General features: G+C 58.7%; 2 protein-coding genes across 2 annotated transcripts; both read left to right on the forward strand.

Moving 5' to 3' along the window:
• Positions 1-2,601: 2,601 nt before the first annotated feature.
• On the forward strand, positions 2,602-7,274 carry LOC138733903 (class II histocompatibility antigen, B-L beta chain-like). The gene is made up of 5 exons (XM_069881421.1): positions 2,602-2,832; positions 4,307-4,576; positions 5,775-6,056; positions 6,134-6,240; positions 7,143-7,274. The coding sequence occupies exons 1-5, from the start codon at positions 2,616-2,618 to the stop codon at positions 7,149-7,151; spliced, it is 885 nt and encodes a 294-aa protein (XP_069737522.1). The 5' UTR covers positions 2,602-2,615; the 3' UTR covers positions 7,152-7,274.
• Positions 7,275-13,836: 6,562 nt separating this feature from the next.
• Positions 13,837-17,498, forward strand: LOC138733906 (class II histocompatibility antigen, B-L beta chain-like). Its single transcript, XM_069881424.1, has 5 exons — positions 13,837-14,105; positions 14,565-14,834; positions 15,620-15,901; positions 15,978-16,084; positions 17,470-17,498. The coding sequence occupies exons 1-5, from the start codon at positions 13,889-13,891 to the stop codon at positions 17,476-17,478; spliced, it is 885 nt and encodes a 294-aa protein (XP_069737525.1). The 5' UTR covers positions 13,837-13,888; the 3' UTR covers positions 17,479-17,498.
• The last annotated feature ends 5,994 nt before the right edge of the window (positions 17,499-23,492 follow it).

Genomic DNA, 23,492 nt, shown 5'->3' on the forward strand with positions numbered 1-23,492 from the left:
GGAAGATGGATCTGCTGGAGGGTCGGGAGGCTCCAAAGGGATCTGAACAGGCTGGATCCATGGGCAGAGTCCAATGGCATGAGGTTTAACAAGGCCAAATGCCAGGTCCTGCACTTGGGGCACAACAACCCTGAGCAGCTACAGACTAGGAGAAGTCTGTCTAGAAAGCTGCCTGGAGGAGAGGGACCTGGGGGTGTTGGTTGACAGCGACTGAACATGAGCCAGCAGGGGCCCAGGTGGCCAAGAAGGCTAATGGCATCTTGGCTTGGATCAGAAACGGCGTGACCAGCAGGTCCAGGGAGGTTCTTCTCCCTCTGGACTCGGCACTGGGGAGACCGCTCCTCGAATCCTGTGTTCAGTTCTGGGCCCCTCACCACAAGAAGGATGTTGAGGCTCTGGAGAGAGTCCAGAGAAGAGCAACGAAGCTGGTGACGGGGCTGGAGAAGAAGAGGAGCAGCTGAGAGAGCTGGAGGTGTTTAGCCTGGAGAAGAGGAGGCTGAGGGGAGACCTCATTGCTCTCTGCAACTCCCTGAGAGGAGATTGTGGAGAGGAGGGTGCTGGGCTCTTCTCCCAAGGGACAGGGGACAGGACGAGAGGGAATGGCCTCAAGCTCCACCAGGGGAGGTTTAGGCTGGACATTAGGAAAAAATTCTTCACAGAAAGGGTCATTGGGCACTGGAACAGGCTGCCCAGGGAGGGGGTTGAGTCCCCTTCCCTGGAGGGGTTTAAGGGACTGGTGGACGAGGTGCTAAGGGACATGGTTTAGTCTTTGATAGGAATGGTTGGACTCGATGATCCGGTGGGTCACTTCCAACCTGGTTATTCTATGATTCTATGATTCTATCCCTCTGGACCTTGAACTCCACCAGTGCCTGATCCCTGCAGCCCAGGCTGCCACCGATCCTAATGTCGCTGGTCAGTTCGCTCGTATTGGTGACCACCAGGTCCAGTTTTGCATCTCCTCGGGTGGGGGTCTCTATCAGCTGCACTAAGAAGTTACCCTCAATGCACTCCAGGAGTCTCCTGGATTGCCCCCAGCTTGCCGGGATACTTTTCCAGCAGATGTCGGGGTGGTTGAAGTCCCAGAGTAGGATCACAGAATCACAGAATCACTAGGTAGAAAGGACCCTCTGGATCATCGAGTCCAACCATTCCCATCAATCACTAACCCATGTCCCTCAGCACCTCATCCACCCGTCCCTTAAACTCCTCCAGGAAGGTGACTCAACCCCCTCTCTGGGCAGCCTCTGCCAGTGCCTGAAGACCTTTTCCATGAAATGCTTTGCGCTAATGTTCAGCTTGAAGGGGTGGACCCAGAGGGAAGGGATGGACCCAGAGGGAAGGGATAGATGCAGAGGGCAGGGATGGATCCAGAGGGCAGGCATGGATCCAGAGGGATGGGATGGATTGAAAGGGAAGTTATGGACCCAGAAGGAATTATAGGATCTAGAATGGAGAGATTGACCCAGAGGGAAGTGGTGGATGCCAGCGTTGCAGCCTGTTCAGATCCCTTTGGAGACTCAAAACCCACCAGGAGATTGACAGCTCCTCCCAGCTTAGTGTCCTCTGCAAAGTCGCTGAGGGTGCCCGGGATGCCTTCATCCAGGTCATTGATAAAGATGTTGAAAAGGGAAGGGATGGATCCAGAGGGAAGGGATGGACCCAGAGCGAAGGGAGGGACCTAGAGGGATGAGATGGAGCTAGGGCAAAGGGATGGAGCCAGGGGGAAGAGATGGACCCAGAGGGAAGGGATTGACCCAGAGGGAAGGGATGGACCTAGAGGGAAGGGATGGACCTAGAGGGAAATGATAAGATGGGAGGAAAGAGATGGGTCCCGATGCAAGTGTTAGACCCAGAGGGAAGGCTTGGATCCAGACAGGATGGACTGAACGAGACAGAATGATAGTATCGCCAGGTTGGAAAAGGCCTCTTGGATCATCGACTCCAACCATTCCTGTCGGCCACTAAACCTCAGCACCTCATCCACCCATCCCTTAAACACCTCCAGGAAACTCAACCCCCTCCCTGGGCAGCCTGTTCCAGTGCCCAATGACCCTTGCCATGAAAAAATTTTCCTAATATCCAGCCTGAATGGATGGATCCAGAGGGCAGGGATGGACACAGAGGGCAGGGATGGAGCCAGAGGGAAGGGATGGACCCAGAGGGAAGGGATGGATCCAGAGGGCAGGGATGGATCCAGAGGGCAGTGGTGGATCCAGAGGGAAGGGATGGACCCAGAAGGAAGGGATGGACCCAGAGGGAAGGGATGGACGCAGAGGGAAGGGATGGATCCAGAGGGAAGGGCTGGATCTAGAGGGAAGGGCTGGATCCAGAGGGCAGGGATGGACACAGAGGGCAGGGATGGAGCCAGAGGGAAGGGATGGACCCAGAGGGAAGGGATGGATCCAGAGGGCAGTGGTGCATCCAGGGGAAGAGATGCCCCCAGAGGAGAAGGACGGGGCAGCTGGGGCAGGAGAAGCTCTCCAAGCTGTGGGCCAATGGCAGGGAGCCCCGAGGGCGCCTCAGCTGTTCCCAGGCAGAGCCCCGGCCCAGAGCACCCTGAGGAGCAGACAGACGGCCGGCCGCGCGCCCGCGCCTCTGCCTGGAGACGAGTGATGCTGCCCAGCTGCGCTGCGCACTGGGCCGCGCTGGGACTGCCAGTGGCGCCACTGGGCAGCACTGGGGCAGAGTGCGGCTGGCTCGGGGGTGCCGGCACCTCTGCCTTCTGTGCCGGGAGCACCATGGGGGCTGCTGGCGTGCTGGGAGCTGGGGCCGTGCTGGTGGCACTGGTGGCGCTGGGAGCCCACGGGGCTGCCGGCGAGGAGACCCGAGGTGAGCTCAGCCCCACGGCGTGGGGAGGTGCTGGGCGCTGCCGGGGGGCCGGAGCCCAACCCCGGCTTGGGGGGCCGCGAGGGCGAGCCGGGGGGAGAGGGGGTGGCATGGGGAAAGGGGGTCCCCGGGCATGACCCTGGGGAAGGGCTGGATCCAGAGGGAAGGGATGGAGCTATAGGGAAAGGATGGAGCTAGGGGTAAGGGATGGAGACAAGGGAATGGATGGAGCTAGAGGGAATGGATGGAGACAGGGGTAGGGATGGAGACAGGTGGTAGGGATGGAGGTAGAGGGAAGGGAAGGAGCTAGAGGGAAGGGATGGATCCAGAGGGAAGGGATGGAGCCAGGAAGAAGTGACAGACCTAAAGGGAAGGAATGGAGCTAGGGGGAAGGGATTGGCCTAGAGGGAAGGGATTTATGAAGAGGGAAGGGATGGACCTAGAGGGAACAGAAGGATCTGAGGAAAGGGATGTGTCCAGAGGAAATAGATGGACCCAGAGAAAAGGAATGGAATGAAAGGGAAGGGATGGATTGAAAGGGAAGGGATGGATTGAAAGGGAAGTAATGGATGCAGAGGAAGTAATGGATCTAGGAGGGAGAGATGGACCCAGAGGGAAGTGGTGGATCCCAGCGTTCCAGCCTGTTCAGATCCCTTTGGAGACTCAAAACCCTCCAGGAGATGGACAGCTCCTCCCAGCTTAGTGTCCTCTGCAAAGTCGCTGAGGGTGCCCTGGATGCCTTCATCCAGGTCATTGATAAAGATGTTGAAAAGGGAAGGGATGGATCCAGAGGGAGGGGATGGACCCAGAGGGAGGGGATGGACCCAGACGGCAGTGGTGTTTCCAGAGGGCAGTGGTGGTTCCAGAGGGAAGGGATGGATCCAGAGGGTAGGGATGGATCCAGAGGGCAGGGATGGATCCAGAGGGAAGGGATGGACCCAGAAGGAAGGGATGGATCCAGAGGGCAGTGGTGCATCCAAGGGAAGAGATGCCCCCAGAGGAGGAGGACGGGGCAGCTGGGGCAGGAGAAGCTCTCCAAGCTGTGGGCCAATGGCAGGGAGCCCCGAGGGCGCCTCGGCTGTTCCCAGGAAGAGCCCTGGGGGAAAGGGATTGAGTTAGGGGGAAGTGATGGGCCTAGGGGGAAGGGGTGGAGCTAGAAGGAAGGGCTGGATCCAGAGGGAAGGGATGGAGCTAGGGGAAGGGATGGAGCTTGGGGGAAGGGATGGAGTTAGGGGGAAAGGATGAAGCTGGGGGGAAGGGAGGGACCTGGAAGGAATGTATGGGGCTAGGGGGAAGGGGTGGATCCAGAGGGAAGGGATGGATCCAGAGGGAAGGTATGTACCAAGATTTTGGGAGTGGATCCAGAGGGAAGGGATGGATTTGAAAGGGGGTCCCCGGGCCTCCTCCCACCTGCCCCATCGCTGGGCGCTGGAGGGGGAAGGGGCAGCGGCTCCTCACCCCAGCTCTGCTCCAACAGGCTTCTTCCAGGCCTATTTTAAATCCGACTGCTACTTCACCAACGGCACCGAGCGGGTGAGGTTTGTGCACAGATACATCTACAACCGGGAGCAGTTCATGCACTTCGACAGCGATGTGGGGGTCTACGTGGCCGACACCCCCCTGGGCGAGCCCCAAGCCAAATACTTCAACAGCCAGGAGGATTACCTGCAGTATTTACGGGCTGCAGTGGACACGTTCTGCCGACACAACTACGAGGTGTATTCCTCTTACACCGTGGATCGTCGAGGTGAGCGCGTGGCAGCCCCTCTCCGGGGGTCGGGCACGAGCCAAGCCCCCGGGCGCAGGAGGGCAGCGCGTGTCCGTGCCGCGCTCGCGCAGAGCCCCCGCGCCCTTCCCCGAGGCCCCCAGCCCCACCACGGCCGCGGCTGGACGGGACCCCCAGGGCTCCTCCAGTCCAGCTCCCGGCACTGCCCACATCCCAGTCTCCAGCCCAAACCTCCCCTGGCCCAGCCGCAGGGGGTTCCTCTCATCCCATCACTTGTTCCTGGCGAGAAGAGACCGACACGCTGGACGAGGACGGGGCTGGGTGGTGGCCACAGGGGTTCGGCTTGGACGGCAGCACAACTTTCTTCCCCAGAAGGGCTCTCAGGCCCTGGAACAGCTGCGCAGGGAGGTGGTGGAGTCCCCATCCCTGGAGGGGTTCCCAAGCCGGGCAGATGAAGTGCTCGCAGATCTGGGTTAGCAGTGGCCGCGTCCAGTTGGCCTTGAGGGTCTCCAAGGTCCTTCCCAAATTAACGATTCAATATTTCCTGGTCTCTCGTACCTGGAGAGCTCGTACCGGTTAGGTTTAAAGGTCTCCAAGGTCCTTTCCAACCTCGTGATTCAATGCTTTCTGGTTCCTCTTTGCTGAAAACCTTCTCCTGGCTGAGCTTGAGGGTTTCCAAGGTCTTTCCCAACATTGTGATTCAATGGTTTCTCGCCCCTGGAGAGCTCCAGTTGGCCTTGAGGATCTCCAAGTTCTTTCCCAACCTCGCAATTCAATGCTTTCTGATTCCTCGTACATGGAGAGCTCCAACTGGGCTTCAGGGTCTCCAAGGTCTTTCCCAAATTAGTGATTCAATGCTTTCCAGTCCCTCTAACCTGGAGAGCTCTGGTTGGCCTTGAGGGTCTCCAAGGTCTTTCCCAACCTCACAATTCATTGCTTTCTGGTTCCTCACACCTGGACAGTCATTCCATTTGGGCTCGAGGGTCTCCAAGGTCCTTCCCAGCCTCGCCATTCCATGCTTTCTCGCCCCTGGAGAGCTCCGGCTGGGCTTGAGGGTGTCGGAGCCCTCTCCCAGCAGCGCCTCTGTGCTCTCTGCCTCCCAGCCTGCCCCGCGAGCCCCCGGCCCCCTGTCTGGGGAGCAGAGGGCGAGCCCTGGTCCAGGCTGGGTGGCCCCTGGGCTCTGGCAGCCCCGGGGCAGCTCTCTGGCGCTCTCCCCCAGTGCAGCCCCAGGTGGAAATCCACCCCGTGCAGTCGGGCTCCCTGCCCCAGCCCGACAGGCTGGTTTGTGCCGTGACGGATTTCTACCCCGCCGAGATCGAGGTGAAGTGGTTCAAGAACGGGCACGAGGAGGTGGAGGGCGTGGTGTCCACGGACGTGATGCAGAACGGAGACTGGACCTACCAGGTGCTGGTGATGCTGGAAAGCATCCCGCAGCGCGGGGACACCTACACGTGCCAGGTGGAGCACGCCAGCCTGCAGCGCCCCGTCACCCAGGCGTGGGGTAAGAGCCTGGGCTGGGGGCAGGGGGAGTGGGACGGGGGCCCTCTGAGCCCTGAGCCCCTGCTCTCGGCCCCGCAGAGCTGCAGGCGGACGGCGCCAGGAGCAAGATGCTGACGGGGGTGGGGGGCTTCGTGCTGGGCTTCGTCTTCCTGGCGCTGGGGCTCGTCCTCTACGGCCGCAACAAGGTCAGCGGGGTGATGGTTGGGGGGGGGGCGGGGGGTTTAGGGGGTCATTGGGATCTTTGGGGGGCTGGGGTTAGGGGGATTATTGGGGTAGGGTGTTGGCTGAGGTCTGAGGCTTCATTGGGGTTTGGGGGATCATTGGGGTCTAGAGGGACCTGGGGTCTGAGGTGGTCATTGGGTTTTGGGGGGGTTCATGGTTATGGGGGGTTATTGGGGTCTGGGGGATCAGGGGTTTCAGGGGTCATTGGGATCTGGAGGGAGCTGGGGTCTGAGGGGATCATTGTTGTCCGGGGGGCCATTGGGCTTTGGGGTGTCATTGGGGTCTAGGGAGTCATCGGGGTTTCAGGGGACCTGGGGCTTTGGGGGATCATTAGAGTCTGGGGAGAGCTGAGATTTTTGGGGTGACTTTGGGGCCTGGGAGTCCTGGGATGTAGGGGGGTCATTGTGGTCGGGGGGGCTGGGGTTTGGGGGTCATAGGGTTTGGGGGGTCTGGGGTCTGGTGGGGATGTGGGGATTTGAGCTCTGGGTGTGTCATTGGGATCCAGGGGACCTGGTGCTTTGGGGGATCATTGGGCTCTGGGGGGTCATTGGGATCTGGGGACGTCACGGGACCTGGGGTGACTTGAGATTTGGGGGGATCAGCAGGGTCTAGGGAGGTCATTGGGGTCTGGGGGGACCTGGGGCCGTGGAGTATGTTGGCTTTTGGGGATCTGAAGACTGGGGATCCTTGGGATCTGCAGGGACTTGGCATTTGCAGGGTCCCTGGGGTTTGGTGGGACTTGGGGTTTGGGGATCCTTCAGGTTTGGGGGCAATTGGGTTTTGGTGTGTCCCTGGGTCTTGGGGGTCTCTGGGGTCCCGGGGGTTTGGAGTCCCCGCCCCCCTCATCTCCTCCCTTTCCCCCCAGAGCTCCTGAAGGAACCCCAGCTCCTGCGCAGCCGCTCCAGCACCGTCCGTGCCCCCCAGCCCCCCGACCCCCGCCTGCCCCACTGCGGGCTCCCCCCAGCCCCCCCGCTGCTGCCTCGATGCTTGATAAACACTGAGAGCTGCACTGGGGGCTTCACTGCAACCTCGCTGGGGACACTGGGAGGCACTGGGAGGGAGATGGGGAGACTGGGAGGCACTGGGAGCTGAGCTGGGCAGACTGGGAGGCACTGGGATCCAGCTGTGGGTGCAGCTCACGTCTCCCCATCCCGTCGCCCAACTGGAGGACAGTCCCTCTCATCCCATCCCTTGTTCCTTGGGAGGAGAGACCAGCACCCACCTCACTCCAACCTCCTCCCTGTCAGCTGCAGAGAGCGACGAGGTCTCCCCTCAGCTCCTCTTCTCCACACCAAAGCCCCCTCAGACCCCTCACACCCTTCCCGGCCTCTCCACACCCCTCCCAGCTCCAGTCCCTTCTCCGCACGCTCTCCAGCCCCTCCAGGTCCCTCTTGGAACCAGGGAACGTTGGAATGGGTTGGGTTGGAAAAGTCCTTCCAGATCCAATCCAACTCTTGACCCGAGGTCACTCCCAAACCACCTCCCTTCCCAGGGTCTCCATCCCCTTCTCCGGACGCACTCCAGCCCCTCCAGGTCCCTCTTGGAGTGAGGAGCCCAAAACTGACCCCAGGGTTCCAGGTGCGGCCTCCCCAGGGGATGATCCCATCCCTGTGCCTGCTGGACACCCCATGGTGACCCCAGCCAGGATGCTGGTGGCCACCTGGGCCTCCGGGGCCACTGCTGGATCCTGTTGGGCCGCTGTCGACCAGCGCCCCAGGGCCTTTTCCTACCAGAAGGGATGGGAATGAAGGAGGGGAGGCCCTGGCCCAGGAAGCCAGAGAAACCCGGGCTGCCCCATCCCTGGAGGGGTTCAGGCTGGAGGAGCTTTGGAGCCCCTGATCCAGTGGGAGTTGTCCCTGCCCATGGCCGGGGGAGGATCGGGATGGGCTTGGAGGTCCCTTCCAACCCAAACCATTCCACGTTCTCCATCACCTCCAACATTAGCACCACCACGAGTCAAACTAGATGAGCTTTGAGGTCTCTCACAATCCAAACCATTCCACAATTCCATGATCTCCATCACCATCAGCATTAGCACCACCAGGATTGGACCTGGATGGGCTTTGAGATCCCTTCCAACCCAACCCATCCCATGCTGGGAGTTCTGGGAAGCCAGCATCCCTCACCCAGCCTGGGCACCGCGGGGCCGTCATCTCCATCAGCCGTGGGCAGCGAGACCAGAGCTGGGACTGGAGAGATTTCCCATCTATAGATTTTCCAACATTCTTTTCCTTCCCAAGGACTGATTTTCATGTTATTATCGTACAGTCATAGAGTCACGGAATCGTAGAATGGTTTGGGTTGGGGGAGACCTTAAAGCTCATCCAGTCGCAGCCCTGTGGCCCTGGGCAGGGACACCTCCCACTGGATCAGGGGCTCCAATCCCCCATCCAACCTGGCCTTGAACCCCTCCAGGGATGGGGCAGATGCAACCTTCCGGGGCAACCTGTTCCAGGGCCTCCCCATCCTCATGGTGAAGAGATTTCTCGTTATGTCCAGTCAAACTCTGCCCCTCTCCAGTTTATCCCCATTGTCCCTTGTCCTGTCACCCCAAGCCTTTGGGAACAGCCCCTCCCCAGCTCTCTTGGAGCCCTTTCACGCACTGGAAGCTGATCTAAGGTCTCCTCGGAGCCTTCTCTTCTCCAGGCTGAACAACCCCAACTCTCTCAGCCTCTCCTCGTATGCTCCAGCCCTCGGTTCATCCTTGTAGCCTCCTCTGGACCCGTTCCTGCTGCTCCATCTCCTTCTCATCTTGAGGGTTCCAGAAGTGGAGACAACACTCCAGATGAGGTCTCACCCAAGTGGAGCCGAGGGGATAATCCCCTCCCTCGCCCTGCTGGCCCCGCAGCTTCTGATGCAGCCCAAGACGCGCTTGGATTCTGGGCTGTGAGCACACATTGCTGGCTCAGGTTGAGGTTCTCCTCCCCCAACACCCCAAGTCCTCCTCCTCATGCTGTTCTCCATCTCATCATCCCCCATCGTGTACTGAAGTCGGGGATTGCCCCGACCCAGGTGTAGGACCCTGCACTTGGCCCTGTTGGGCCTCATGAGGTTCTCCCAGTCCCACTTCTCCAGCCTGTCCAGGTCCCTCGGGATGATCCCGTCCTTCAGTTGTGGCAACTGCACACTCAGCTCACTGTGACCTCCAAACTTGCTGAGAGGGCCCTCGATCTCGCTGTTTGCGTCACTGCTGAAGATATTCAACAGCACCGATCCCAGTACGGACCCCTCAGGGCCACCACTGGTCACCATCCTCCATCTGGACTTGAAGCCATTGACCACTACGCTTCGAACACGACCCTCCAACCACTTTCTTATCCCCTGAACCATCCACCCATCAAATCCATCTCTCTCCTGTTTAGAGAGAAGGATGCTGGGGGGGACCATGTCAGAGGCTTTACAGAAGCCCAGGTAGATCCCATCCATCGGTTGAGCCGTGTCCACTGCTGAGGTCACCCACTAAGCTGGTCATACGGGACCTTCCCCTGGTGAAGCCGTGCTGGCTGCCGTTAATCACCTCCCTGTCCTCCATGGGCTTGAGCAGAGCTTCTAGGAGCATCTGTCCCACGATCTCCCCAGGCACAGGGGGGAGGCTGGCAGGTCAGTGATCCCCTGACTTGCGTTCCCTTTTTAACAACAGGCACGACTTTACCCTTCTTCCAGTCCCCAGGGACTTCTCCCACCTGCCGTGACTTTTCAGATATCACGGAGAGTGGCTGGGCAACCACATCTGCCAGTCCCCTCAGGACTCCGGGGTGCAGCTCCTCAGCTCCCATAGACTTATAAATGTTCGGGTTCCTCAGCTGGTCACGAACCTGGTCCTCCTCTCCAGTGGGAGAGGGTTTATCCCCCTGGTCACCATCCTGCTGTCCCATGACGCGGGAGGGGAGAGGAGAGCGGTTATCAGGGAAGACAGAGCAGAAACGTTGTTAAGTCCCTCAGCCTTCTCCTCGTCTGCTGAGCCGTGATCACCGTTTCCAACCATCAGTGGGATATGTTCTCTTTGACCTTCCTCTTTTGGTGGATGGACCTGTAGAAGCTCTTCTCGTTGGTCTTCCCTTCCCTCGCCAAGTTCAGCTCCAGCTGTGCCGTGGCCTTCCTGGCTCCATCCCTACACAACCGGGCAGCGTCCTGAGGAACATCCCAGGTTCCCCGTCCCTGCTTGTCCTGCCCGTGCGGCTCCCTCTTCTTCTTGAGTTTAACCAGCGGGTCTCGACTCAGACACGCCGGTCTCTTCCCTTCCCTGCTTGATTTCCTACAGACGGGGACTGAGCGCTCTTGTGTTGCACGGAAACCATCTTCCAGCTCTGTTCTGCTCCCTTGTCTTGGAGGACGTCATCCCAGGGGATCCTACTGAGTAATTCCTTGACCAGCTGGGAGTCTGCTTTCCTGAAATGGTGTCCTGACTCTGCTCCTCACCTGTCCCACATCCTAGCAGCTCAGGAGAAAAATCCTAGCAGCTCAGGAGAAAGCCATCTCCATGTTCCGGAAAAAAAGCCGGCAGGGGAGAAAGCCAGCTTGGTTGAACAGAGAGATCTTGAGTGATATCAAGAAGAAGAGAAATGTTTATGGGCTCTGGAAGAGGGGACAGGCCTCTTGGGTGGACTACAGGAGGGAGGTGAGATTGTGCAGAGAAAAAATCAGAAGGGCTAAGGCTCAACTAGAAATCAGATTGGCCAAGTCTGTGAAAGATAACAAAAAATCCTTCTATAAATATATAAATAATAAAAGGAGGACTAGGGAGATCATCCAGTCCCTATTGGACGCAGAAGGAACAACAGTGACAGGGGATGAGGAAAAGGCTGAGGTACTTAATGCCTTCTTTGCCTCAGTATTTAATTGTAAAGAAAGTCGTTCTGTCTTTGTACAAACCCAGGAGCTAGAGGAGCAGAATGAGGCTCCCGTGATCCAAGAGGAGGTGGTCAGAGCCTTGCCAGCCCGACTAGACACCCACAAGTCTATGGGGCCAGATGGGATTCACCCAAGGGTATTGAAGGAGCTGGCGGGTGTGCTGGCCAAACCCCTTTCCATCATCTTCCAACAGTCCTGGAAGACTGGGGAAGTCCCACTGGACTGGAGGCTGATCTTGAGTGCTGTCATGAAGCTCATCCAAGAGAACCGGGTGATCAGGCCCAGTCAACACGGGGTCACAAAAGGCAGGTCTTGCCAGACTAACCTGATCGCCTTCTATGACAAAGTGACTCGGCTGCTGGATGAGGGAAAGGCTGTGGATGGATCTTCCTGGACTTCAGTAAAGCCTTTGACAGTTTCTCCCAGCATTCTGCTTCGGAAACTGTCACCTCTGGGCTGGACAGGCGCACACTCTCCTGGGTGGAAAACTGGTTGGCTGGAGGGCCCAGAGAGTGATGGGAAATGGAGTTAACTCCAGCTGGAGACCAGTGACAAGTGGGGTTCCCCAGGGCTCAGTACTGGGTCCAGCCCTGTTCAATGTCTTTATCAATGACCTGGATGAAGGCACCGAGTGCACCCTGAGCAAGTTTTCAGACAACACTAAGCTGGGTGGAAGATGGATCTGCTGGAGGGTCGGGAGGCTCCAAAGGGATCTGAACAGGCTGGATCCATGGGCAGAGTCCAATGGGATGAGGTTTAATAAGGCCAAATGCCGGGTCCTGCACTTGGGGCACAACAACCCTGTGCAGCTCCAGACTAGGAGAAGTCTGTCTAGAAAGCTGCCTGGAGGAGAGGGACCTGGGGGGGTTGGTTGACAGCCGACTGAACATGAGCCAGCAGGGGCCCAGGTGGCCAAGAAGGCCAATGGCATCTTGGCTTGGATCACAAACGGCGTGACCAGCAGGTCCAGGGACGGGTGGACGAGGTGCTGAGGGACATGGTTTAGTCTTTGATAGGAATGGTTGGACTCGATGATCCGGTGGGTCTCTTCCAACCTGGTTATTCTATGATTCGATGATTCTATCCCTCTGGACCTTCAACTCCACCAGTGCCCGATCCCTGCAGCCCAGGCTGCCACCGATCCTAATGTCGCAGGTCAGTTCGCTCGTATTGGTGACCACCAGGTCCAGTTTTGCATCTCCTCGGGTGGGGGTCTCTACCAGCTGCACTAAGAAGTGACCCTCAATGCACTCCAGGAGTCTCCTGGATTGCCCCCAGCTTGCCGGGATACTTTTCCAGCAGATGTCGGGGTGGTTGAAGTCCCAGAGTAGGATCACAGAATCCCAGAATCACTAGGTAGAAAGGACCCTCTGGATCATCGAGTCCAACCATTCCCATCAATCACTAACCCATGTCCCTCAGCACCTCGTCCACCCGTCCCTTAAACCGCTCCGGGAAGGTGACTCAACCCCCTCCCTGGGCAGCCTCTGCCAGTGCCCGAAGACCTTTTCCATGAGATGCTTTTCGCTAATGTTCAGCTTGAAGGGATGGACCCAGAGGGAAGGGATGGACCCAGAGGGAAGGGATAGATGCAGAAGGCAGGGATGGATCCAGAGGGCAGGCATGGATCCAGAGGGATGGGATGGAATGAAAGGGAAGTTATGGACCCAGAAGGAATTATAGGATCTAGAATGGAGAGATTGACCCAGAGGGAAGTGGTGGATGCCAGCGTTGCAGCCTGTTCAGATCCCTTTGGAGACTCAAAACCCACCAGGAGATTGACAGCTCCTCCCAGCTTAGTGTCCTCGGCAAAGTCGCTGAGGGTGCCCTGGATGCCTTCATCCAGGTCATTGATAAAGATGTTGAAAAGGGAAGGGATGGATCCAGAGGGAAGGGATGGACCTAGAGGGAAGGGATGGATCCAGAGGGAAGGGATGGATCCAGAGGGAAGGGATGGAACCAGAGGGAAGGGATGGACCTAGAGGGATGAGATGGAGCTAGGGCAAAGGGATGGAGCCAGGGGGAAGAGATGGACCCAGAGGGAAGGGATGGACCCAGAGGGAAGGGATGGACCTAGAGGGAAGGGATGGACCTAGAGGGAAATGATAAGATGGGAGGAAAGAGATGGGTCCCGATGCAAGTGTTAGACCCAGAGGGAAGGCTTGGATCCAGACAGGATGGACAGAACGAGACAGAATGATAGAATCACCAGGTTGGAAAAGGCCTCTTGGATCATCGACTCCAACCATTCCTGTTGGCCACTAAACCTCAGCACCTCGTCCACCCATCCCTTAAACACCTCCAGGAAACTCAACCCCCTCCCTGGGCAGCCTGTTCCAGTGCCCAATGACCCTTTCCATGAAAAAATTTTCCTAATATCCAGCCTGAATGGATGGATCCAGAGGGCAGGGATGGAGACAGAGGGAAAGGATGGACCCAGAGGGAAGGGATGGATCCAGAGGGCAGGGATGGATCCAGAGGGAAGGGATGGATCCAGAGGGAAGGGATGGACGCAGAGGGAAGGGATGGACGCAGAGGGAAGGGATGGATCCAGAGGGCAGTGGTGCATCCAGGGGAAGAGATGCCCCCAGAGGAGGAGGACGGGGCAGCTGGGGCAGGAGAAGCTCTCCAAGCTGTGGGCCAATGGCAGGGAGCCCCGAGGGCGCCTCAGCTGTTCCCAGGCAGAGCCCCGGCCCAGAGCACCCTGAGGAGCAGACAGACGGACGGCCGCGCGCCCGCGCCTCTGCCTGGAGACGAGTGATGCTGCCCAGCTGCGCTGCGCACTGGGCCGCGCTGGGACTGCCAGTGGCGCCACTGGGCAGCACTGGGGCAGAGTGCGGCTGGCTCGGGGGTGCCGGCACCTCTGCCTTCTGTGCCGGGAGCACCATGGGGGCTGCTGGCGTGCTGGGAGCTGGGGCCGTGCTGGTGGCACTGGTGGCGCTGGGAGCCCACGGGGCTGCCGGCGAGGAGAGCCGAGGTGAGCTCAGCCCCACGGCGTGGGGAGGTGCTGGGCGCTGCCGGGGGGCCGGAGCCCAACCCCGGCTTGGGGGGCCGCGAAGGCGAGCCAAGGGGGAGAGGGGGTGGCATGGGGAAAGGGGGTCCCCGGGCATGACCCTGGGGAAGGGATGGATCCAGAGGGAAGGGATGGAGCTAGGGGGAAGGGATGGAGTTAGGGGGAAGGGTAGGAGCTGGGGGGAAGTGATGGAGCAACGGGAAGGGATGCACCTGGAGGGAATGGATGGGGCTAGGGGGAAGGGGTGGAGCTAGAGGGAAGGGCTTGATACAGAGGGAAGGTATGTACCTAGATTTTGGGAGCAGATCCAGAGGGAAGGGATGGATATGAAAGGGGGTCCCCGGGCCTCCTCCCACCTGCCCCATCGCTGGGCGCTGGAGGGGGAAGGGGCAGCGGCTCCTCACCCCAGCTCTGCTCCAACAGGATTCTTCCAGCACCAGCTGAAATCCGAGTGCTACTTCACCAATGGCACCGAGCAGGTGAGGTTTGTGGAGAGATACATCTACAACCGGGAGCAGCTCATGCACTTCGACAGCGATGTGGGGGTCTTCGTGGCCGACACCCCCCTGGGCGAGCCTTCAGCCAAATCCTGGAACAGCCAGGAGGACAAACTGCAGTATAAACGGGCTGCAGTGGACAGGTTCTGCCGACACAACTACGAGGTGGCAAAGGATTCTGTTGTGGATCGTCGAGGTGAGTGTGTGGCAGCCCCTCTCTGGGGGTCGGGCACGAGCCAAGCCCCCGGGCGCAGGAGGGCAGCGCGTGTCCGTGCCGCGCTTCTGCAGAGCCCCCGCGCCCCTCCCCGAGACCCCAGCCCCACCACGGCCGCGGCTGGACGGGACCCCCAGGGCTCCTCCAGTCCAGCTCCCGGCCATGTCCAGTTGTCCTTGAGGGTCTCCAAATCCTTCCCAACCTAGCGATTCAATATTTTCTTGTCTCTCAAACCTGGAGAACTCCAGTGGCTTGAGGGTCTCCAGGGTCTTTTCCAAACACACAATTCAATTCTTTCTTTTTCTTTGTACTTGGACAGCTCCAGTTGGCCTTGAGGATCTCCAAGCTCTTTCCCAACCTCGCGATTCAATGCTTTCTGATTCCTCGTACATGGAGAGCTCCAACTGGGCTTCAGGGTCTCCAACGTCTTTCCCAAATTAGTGATTCAATGCTTTCCAGTCCCTCTAACCTGGAGAGCTCTGGTTGGCCTTGAGGGTCTCCAAGGTCTTTCCCAACCTCGCAATTCATTGCTTTCTGGTTCCTCATACCTGGACAGTCATTCCATTTGGGCTCGAGGGTCTCCAAGGTCCTTCCCAGCCTCGCCATTCGGAGCCCTCTCCCAGCAGCGCCTCTGTGCTCTCTGCCTCCCGGCCTGCCCCGCGAGCCCCCGGCCCCCTGTCTGGGGAGCAGAGGGCGAGCCCTGGTCCAGGCTGGGTGGCCCCTGGGCTCTGGCAGCCCCGGGGCAGCTCTCTGGCGCTCTCCCCCAGTGCAGCCCCAGGTGGAAATCCACCCCGTGCAGTCGGGCTCCCTGCCCCAGCCCGACAGGCTGGTTTGTGCCGTGACGGATTTCTACCCCGCCGAGATCGAGGTGAAGTGGTTCAAGAACGGGCACGAGGAGGTGGAGGGCGTGGTGTCCACGGACGTGATGCAGAACGGAGACTGGACCTACCAGGTGCTGGTGATGCTGGAAACCATCCCGCAGCGCGGGGACACCTACACGTGCCAGGTGGAGCACGCCAGCCTGCAGCGCCCCGTCACCCAGGCGTGGGGTAAGAGCCTGGGCTGGGGGCAGGGGGAGTGGGACGGGGCCCCCCGAGCCCTGAGCCCCTGCTCTCGGCCCCGCAGAGCTGAAGGCGGACGGCGCCAGGAGCAAGATGCTGACGGGGGTGGGGGGCTTCGTGCTGGGCTTCGTCTTCCTGGCGCTGGGGCTCGTCCTCTACGGCCGCAACAAGGTCAGTGGGGGGATGGTGGGGGAGGGGGGGGTTGGGAGGGTCATTGGGGTCTGGGAGATCATTGGGGTCTGGGGTTTCATTGGGGTTTAGGGGATCATTGGGTTCTGTGGGGGACCTGGGATTTCAGGGGTCTTTGGGGTCTGGGGCTTTGAGGGGTCGGGGGGGTCTGGGGTTTGGTGGGGATGTGGGGATTGTGGGGCCTTTGAGTTCTTGGGGCTCACTGGGTTTTGGGGCTCATTGAGGTCTGGGGGATCATTAGGATCTGGGCGGACCTGGGATTCGGGAGGGGGTCTTTGGGGTATGGGAGTCCTGGCGTTTGGGGGTTCATTGGGGTCTTGGGAGTTATTGGGGTCTGGGAGGACCTGGACTTTGGAGGATCATTGCAGTCTGGGGGGTCATTTCATTCTGGGGGTTCATTGGGGTCTGGGGGCATCATTAGGGTCTGTGGGGATCTGGGTCTTTGGGAAGTCATTAGGGTCTGGGAGATCATTGGGTCCTGGGGAGGCGTGGGGTTTGGGGGGTCATTGTGATCTGGGGTTCTCTTTGGTTTTGGGGTCCCTGGAGTCTGGGGGTCCCTAGGATTTAAAGGGATCTGGGACATTGGGTGTTTCTAGGGTTTCGGGATCCTTGGGGTTTGGTGGGACTTGGGTATCCTTCAGGTTTGCGGGCACATGGGGTTTCGGGGATCCCTGGGGTTTGAGTCCCTGAGTTTCAATTCAGTCCCTGGGGTTTGTGAAGGTCCCTCAGGTCTCTGGGGGTTCCAGGACCTCGAGAGATCCCAAGGGCTGGTGGAGACCTAGGGACTGGGGGTCCATGAGGTCTGGGGGGATCTGGGGTTTGAGGGGTTCCTGGTGTTTGGGGGCACTTGGGGTTTGGGGATCTCTGGGGTCTGGAGTGTCCTTGGGGTTGGAGGGTCTCTGGGATTTGGGGGCGGGGGGGAAACGTTGGGTTCGGGGGGTCCTGGGTTTGGGTGTCCCTGGGGTTTGTATTAGTCCCTGGTCTTTGCAGAGTCCATAGTGTTCATGGTGCTCCCTGGAGTCTTGGGGTCCCTGGGTCTGGAGGTCATTGGGGTCTGGGGGTGACCTGCAGTCTGGAGGGAACCTGGGGTTTGGGTGGATCTTTGCGGTCTGTGGGTGTTGTTGGTGTCTGGGGTTTTGGGGTCTCTTTGGTTTTGGTGTGCCTGGAGTCTGGGGGTCCTGAGGGTTTAAGGGATCTGGGGCAATGGGTGTTTCTAGGGTTTCAGGATCCTTGGGATCTATGGGGACCTGGGGTTTGCAGGGTCCATGGGGTTTGGTGGGATTTGGGGTTTGGGGGTCTCTGGATTGTGGTGGTTCCCTGGGGTTTGGGGTCTCTGCCCCCCTCATCTCCTCCCTTTCCCCCCCCAGAGCTCCTGAAGGAACCCCAGCTCCTGCGCAGCTGCTCCAGCGCCGTCTGTGCCCCCCAGCCCCCCGACCCCCACCTGCCCCACTGCGGGCTCCCCCCAGCCCCCCCGCTGCTGCCTCGATGCTTGATAAACACTGAGAGCTGCACTGGGGGCTTCACTGCAACCTCGCTGGGGACACTGGGAGGCACTGGGAGCTGAGCTGGGCAGACTGGGAGGCACTGGGATCCAGCTGTGGGTGCAGCTCACGTCTCCCCATCCCCTCGCCCAACTGGAGGACGGTCCCTCTCGTCCCATCCCTTGTTCCTTGGGAGAAGAGACCAGCACCCACCTCGATCCAACCTCCTCCCCACCAGCTGCAGAGAGCGACGAGGTCTCCCCTCAGCTCCTCTTCTCCACACCAAAGCCCCCTCAGACCCCTCACACCCTTCCCGGACTCTCCACACCCCTCCCAGCTCCGGTCCCTTCTCCGCACGCTCTCCAGCCCCTCCAGGTCCCTCTTGGAACCAGGGAACGTTGGAATGGGTTGGGTTGGAAAAGTCCTTCCAGATCCAATCCAACTCTTGACCCGAGGTCACTCCCAAACCACGTCCCTTCCCAGGGTCTCCATCCCCTTCTCCGCATGCGCTCCAGCCCCTCCAGGTCCCTCTTGGAGTGAGGAGCCCAAAACTGACCCCAGGGTTCCAGGTGCGGCCTCCCCAGGGGATGATCCCATCCCTGTGCCTGCTGGATGCCCCATGGTGACCCCAGCTAGGATGCTGGTGGCCACCTGGGCCTCCGGGGCCACTGCTGGATACTGTTGGGCCGCTGTCGACCAGCGCCCCAGGGCCTTTTCCTACCAGAAGGGATGGGAATGAGGAGGGGAGGCCCTGGCCCAGGAAGCCAGAGAAACCCTGGCTGCCCCATCCCTGGAGGGGTTCAGCCTGGAGGAGCTTTGGAGCCCCTGATCCAGTGGGAGTTGTTCCTGCCCATGGCCGGGGGAGGATCGGGGTGGGCTTGGAGGTCCCTTCCACCCCAAACCATCCCATGATCTCCATCACCATCAGCATTAGCACCACCACGAGTCAAACTAGATGAGCTTTGAGGTCTCTCACAATCCAAACCATTCCACAATTCCATGATCTCCATCACCATCAGCATTAGCACCACCAGGACTGGACCTGGATGGGCTTTGAGATCCCTTCCAACCCAACCCATCCCATGCTGGGAGTTCTGGGAAGCCAGCATCCCTCACCCAGCCTGGGCACCGCGGGGCCGTCATCTCCATCAGCCGTGGGCAGCGAGACCAGAGCTGGGACTGGAGAGATTTCCCATCTATAAATTTTCCAACATTCTTTTCCTTCCCAAGGACTGATATTCATGTTATTATCGTAGAGTGATAGAGTCACGGAGTCATAGAATGGTTTGGGTTGGGGGAGACCTTAAAGCTCATCCAGTCGCAGCCCTCTGGCCCTGGGCAGGGACACCTCCCACTGGATCAGGGGCTCCAATCCCCCATCCAACCTGGCCTGGAACCCCTCCAGGGATGGGGCAGATGCAACCTTCCGGGGCAAACTGTTCCAGTTCCTCCCCATCCTCATGGTGAAGAGATTTCTCCTTATGTCCAGTCGAACTCTGCCCCTCTCCAGTTTATCCCCATTGTCCCTTGTCCTGTCACCCCAAGCCTTTGGGAACAGCCCCTCCCCAGCTCTCTTGGAGCCCCTTCAGGCACTGGAAGCTGCTCTAAGGTCTCCTCGGAGCCTTCTCTTCTCCACGCTGAACAACCCCAACTCTCTCAGCCTCTCCTCGTATGCTCCAGCCCTCGGTTCATCCTTGTTGCCTCCTCTGGACCCGTTCCTACTGTTCCATCTCCTCATGTTGAGGGTTCCAGAAGTGGAGAAAACACTCCAGATGAGGTCTCACCAGAGTGGAGCCGAGGGGACAATCCCCTCCCTCGCCCTGCTGGCCGCGCGGCTTCTGATGCAGCCCAGGACGCGCTTGGATTCTGGGCTGCGAGCACACGTTGCCCGCTCAGGTTGAGGTTCTCCTCCCCCAGCACCCCAAGTCCTCCTCCTCATGCTGTTCTCCATCCCATCATCCCCCATTGTGTACTGAAGTCGGGGATTGCCCCGACCCAGGTGTAGGACCCTGCACTTGGCCCTGTTGAACCTCATGAAGTTCTGCCAGCCCCACTTCTCCAGCCTGTCCAGGTCCCTCGGGATGATCCCGTCCTTCAGGTGTGGCAACTGCCCCACCCAGCTCGCTGTGACCTCCAAACTTGCTGAGAGGGCCCTCGATCTCGCTGTCTGCGTCACTGCTGAAGATATTCAACAGCACCGATCCCAGTACGGACCCCTGAGGGACACCACTGGTCACCATCCTCCATCTGGACTCGAAGCCATTGACCACTACGCTTCGAACACAACCCTCCAACCACTTTCTTCTCCCCTGAACCATCCACCCATCAAATCCATCTCCCTCCAGTTCAGAGAGAAGGATGCTGGGGGGGACCATGTCAGAGGCTTTACAGAAGCCCAGGTAGATCCCATCCATCGGTTCAGCCGTGTCCACTGCTGAGGTCACCCACTAAGCTGGTCATACGGGACCTTCACTTCCCTCGCCAAGTTCAGCTCCAGCTGTGCCGTGGCCTTCCTGGCTCCATCCCTACACAACCGGGCAGCGTCCTGAGGAACATCCCAGGTTCCCCGTCCCTGCTTGTCCTGCCCGTGCAGCTCCCTCTTCTTCTTGAGTTTAACCAGTGGGTCTCGACTCAGACACGCCGGTCTCTTCCCTTCCCTGCTTGATTTCCTACAGATGGGGACTGAGCGCTCTTGTGTTGCACGGAAACCATCTTCCAGCTCTGTTCTGCTCCCTTGTCTTGGAGGACCTTGTCCCAGGGGATCCTACTGAGTAATTCCTTGACCAGCTGGGAGTCTGCTTTCCTGAAATGGTGTCCTGACTATGCTCCTCACCTGTCCCATATCCTAGCAGCTCAGGAGAAAAATCCTAGCATCTCAGGAGAAAGCCATCCCATGTTCCGGAAAAAAAGCCGGCAGGGGAGAAAGCCAGCTTGGTTGAACAGAGAGATCTTGAGTGATATCAAGAAGAAGAGAAACGTTTATGGGCTCTGGAAGAGGGGACAGGCCTCTTGGGTGGACTACAGGAGGGAGGTGAGATTGTGTAGAGAAAAATCAGAAGGGCTAAGGCTCAACTAGAAATCAGATTGGCCAAGTCTGTGAAAGATAACAAAAAATCCTTCTATAAATATATAAATAATCAAAGGAGGACTAGGGAGACCATCCAGTCCCTATTGGACGCAGAAGGAACAACAGTGACAGGGGATGAGGAAAAGGCTGAGGTACTTGATGCCTTCTTTGCCTCAGTCTTTAGTTGTAAGGAGGGTCGTTCCGTCTGTGCACAAACCCAGGAGCTAGAGGAGCATAATGAGGCTCCCGTGATCCAAGAGGAGGTGGTCAGAGCCTTGCTAGCCTGACTAGACACCCACAAGTCTATGGGGCCAGATGGGATTCACCCTAGGGTACTGAAGGAGCTGGCGGGTGTGCTGGCCAAACCCCTTTCCATCATCTTCCAACAGTCCTGGAAGACTGGGGAAGTCCCACTGGACTGGAGGCTGATGTTGTGCCCGTCTACAAGAAGGGTCGCAGGGAGGATCCAGGGAACTCCAGGCCTGTCAGTCTGACCTCAGTGCCAGGGAAAGTCATGGAGCAGGAGATCTTGAGTGCTATCATGAAGCACATGCAAGAGAACCGGGTGATCAGGCCCAGTCCACACGGGGTCACAAAAGGCAGGTCTTGCCAAACTAACCTGATCGCCTTCTATGACAAAGTGACTCGGCTGCTGGATGAGGGAAAGGCTGTGAATGAATCTTCCTGGACTTCAGTAAAGCCTTTGACACAGTTTCTCCCAGCCTTCTGCTTCGGAAACTGTCACCTCTGGGCTGGCCAGGCGCACACTCTCCTGGGTGGAAAACTGGTTGGCTGGAGGGCCCAGAGAGTGGTGGGAGATGGAGTTAACTCCAGCTGGAGGCCAGTGACAAGTGGGGTTCCCCAGGGCTCAGTGCTGGGTCCAGCCCTGTTCAATGTCTTTATCAATGACCTGGATGAAGGCATCGAGTGCACCCTGAGCAAGTTTTCAGACAACACTAAGCTGGGTGGAAGATGGATCTGCTGGAGGGTCGGGAGGCTCCAAAGGGATCTGAACAGGCTGGATCCATGGGCAGAGTCCAATGGCATGAGGTTTAACAAGGCCAAATGCCGGGTCCTGCACTTGGGGCACAACAACCCTGAGCAGCTACAGACTAGGAGAAGTCTGTCTAGAAAGCTGCCTGGAGGAGAGGGACCTGGGGGTGTTGGTTGACAGCGACTGAACGTGAGCCAGCAGTGGCCCAGGTGGCCAAGAAGGCTAATGGCATCTTGGCTTGGATCATAAACGGCGTGACCAGCAGGTCCAGGGAGGTTCTTCTCCCTCTGGACTCGGCACTGGGGAGACCGCTCCTCGAATCCTGTGTTCAGTTCTGGGCCCCTCACCACAAGAAGGATGTTGAGGCTCTGGAGAGAGTCCAGAGAAGAGCAACGAAGCTGGTGACGGGGCTGGAGAAGAAGAGGAGCAGCTGAGAGAGCTGGGGGTGTTTAGCCTGGAGAAGAGGAGGCTGAGGGGAGACCTCATTGCTCTCTGCAACTCCCTGAGAGGAGATGGTGGAGAGGAGGGTGCTGGGCTCGTCTCCCAAGGGACAGGGGACAGGACGAGAGGGAATGGCCTCAAGCTCCACCAGGGGAGGTTTAGGCTGGACATTAGGAAAAAATTCTTCACAGAAAGGGTCATTGGGCACTGGCAGAGGCTGCCCAGGGAGGGGGTTGAGTCCCCTTCCCTGGAGGGGTTTAAGGGACAGGTGGACGAGGTGCTAAGGGACATGGTTTAGTCTTTGATAGGAATGGTTGGACTCGATGATCCAGTGGGTCTCTTCCAACCTGGTTATTCTATGATTCTATGATTCTATCCCTCTGGACCTTGAACTCCACCAGTGCCCAATCCCTGCAGCCCAGGCTGCCACCGATCCTAATGTCGCTGGTCAGTTCGCTCGTATTGGTGACCACCAGGTCCAGTTTTGCATCTCCTCGGGTGGGGGTCTCTATCAGCTGCACTAAGAAGTTACCCTCAATGCACTCCAGGAGTCTCCTGGATTGCCCCCAGCTTGCCGGGATACTTTTCCAGCAGATGTCGGGGTGGTTGAAGTCCCAGAGTAGGATCACAGAATCACAGAATCACTAGGTAGAAAGGACCCTCTGGATCATCGAGTCCAACCATTCCCATCAATCACTGACCCATGTCCCTTAGCACCTCGTCCACCCGTCCCTTAAACCGCTCCGGGAAGGTGACTCAACCCCCTCCCTGGGCAGCCTCTGCCAGTGCCCGAAGACCTTTTCCATGAAATGCTTTTCGCTAATGTTCAGCTTGAAGGGATGGACCCAGAGGGAAGGGATGGACCCAGAGGGAAGGGATGAACTCAGAGGGAAGGGATAGATGCAGAGGGCAGGGATGGATCCAGAGGGCAGGCATGGATCCAGAGGGATGGGATGGATTGAAAGGGAAGTTATGGACCCAGAAGGAATTATAGGATCTAGAATGGAGAGATTGACCCAGAGGGAAGTGGTGGATCCCAGCGTTGCAGCCTGTTCAGATCCCTTTGGAGACTCAAAACCCACCAGGAGATTGACAGCTCCTCCCAGCTTAGTGTCCTCTGCAAAGTCGCTGAGGGTGCCCGGGATGCCTTCATCCAGGTCATTGATAAAGATGTTGAAAAGGGAAGGGATGGATCCAGAGGGAAGGGATGGATCCAGAGGGAAGGGATGGACCCACAGGGAAAGGATGGACCTAGAGGGAAGGATCCCGAGGGCAGTGGTGCATCCAGGGGAAGAGATGCCCCCAGAGGAGGAGGACGGGGCAGCTGGGGCAGGAGAAGCTCTCCAAGCTGTGGGCCAATGGCAGGGAGCCCCGAGGGCGCCTCAGGTGTTCCCAGGCAGAGCCCCG

The sequence above is a fragment of the Phaenicophaeus curvirostris genome, unplaced genomic scaffold, assembly GCF_032191515.1.
Source record: "Phaenicophaeus curvirostris isolate KB17595 unplaced genomic scaffold, BPBGC_Pcur_1.0 scaffold_44, whole genome shotgun sequence".
In the NCBI taxonomy this organism is placed as follows: Eukaryota; Metazoa; Chordata; class Aves; order Cuculiformes; family Cuculidae; genus Phaenicophaeus; species Phaenicophaeus curvirostris.

Coding starts and splice junctions, on each gene's coding strand:
- LOC138733906 (XM_069881424.1), top strand. CDS start 13,889: ATGCTGCCCAGCTGCGCTGCGCACTGGGCCGCGCTGGGACTGCCAGTG. Junction 14,106..14,564: donor TGCCGGCGAGGAGAGCCGAG/GTGAGCTCAGCC, acceptor CTGCTCCAACAG/GATTCTTCCAGCACCAGCTG. Junction 14,835..15,619: donor TTCTGTTGTGGATCGTCGAG/GTGAGTGTGTGG, acceptor GCTCTCCCCCAG/TGCAGCCCCAGGTGGAAATC.
- LOC138733903 (XM_069881421.1), top strand. CDS start 2,616: ATGCTGCCCAGCTGCGCTGCGCACTGGGCCGCGCTGGGACTGCCAGTG. Junction 2,833..4,306: donor TGCCGGCGAGGAGACCCGAG/GTGAGCTCAGCC, acceptor CTGCTCCAACAG/GCTTCTTCCAGGCCTATTTT. Junction 4,577..5,774: donor TTACACCGTGGATCGTCGAG/GTGAGCGCGTGG, acceptor GCTCTCCCCCAG/TGCAGCCCCAGGTGGAAATC.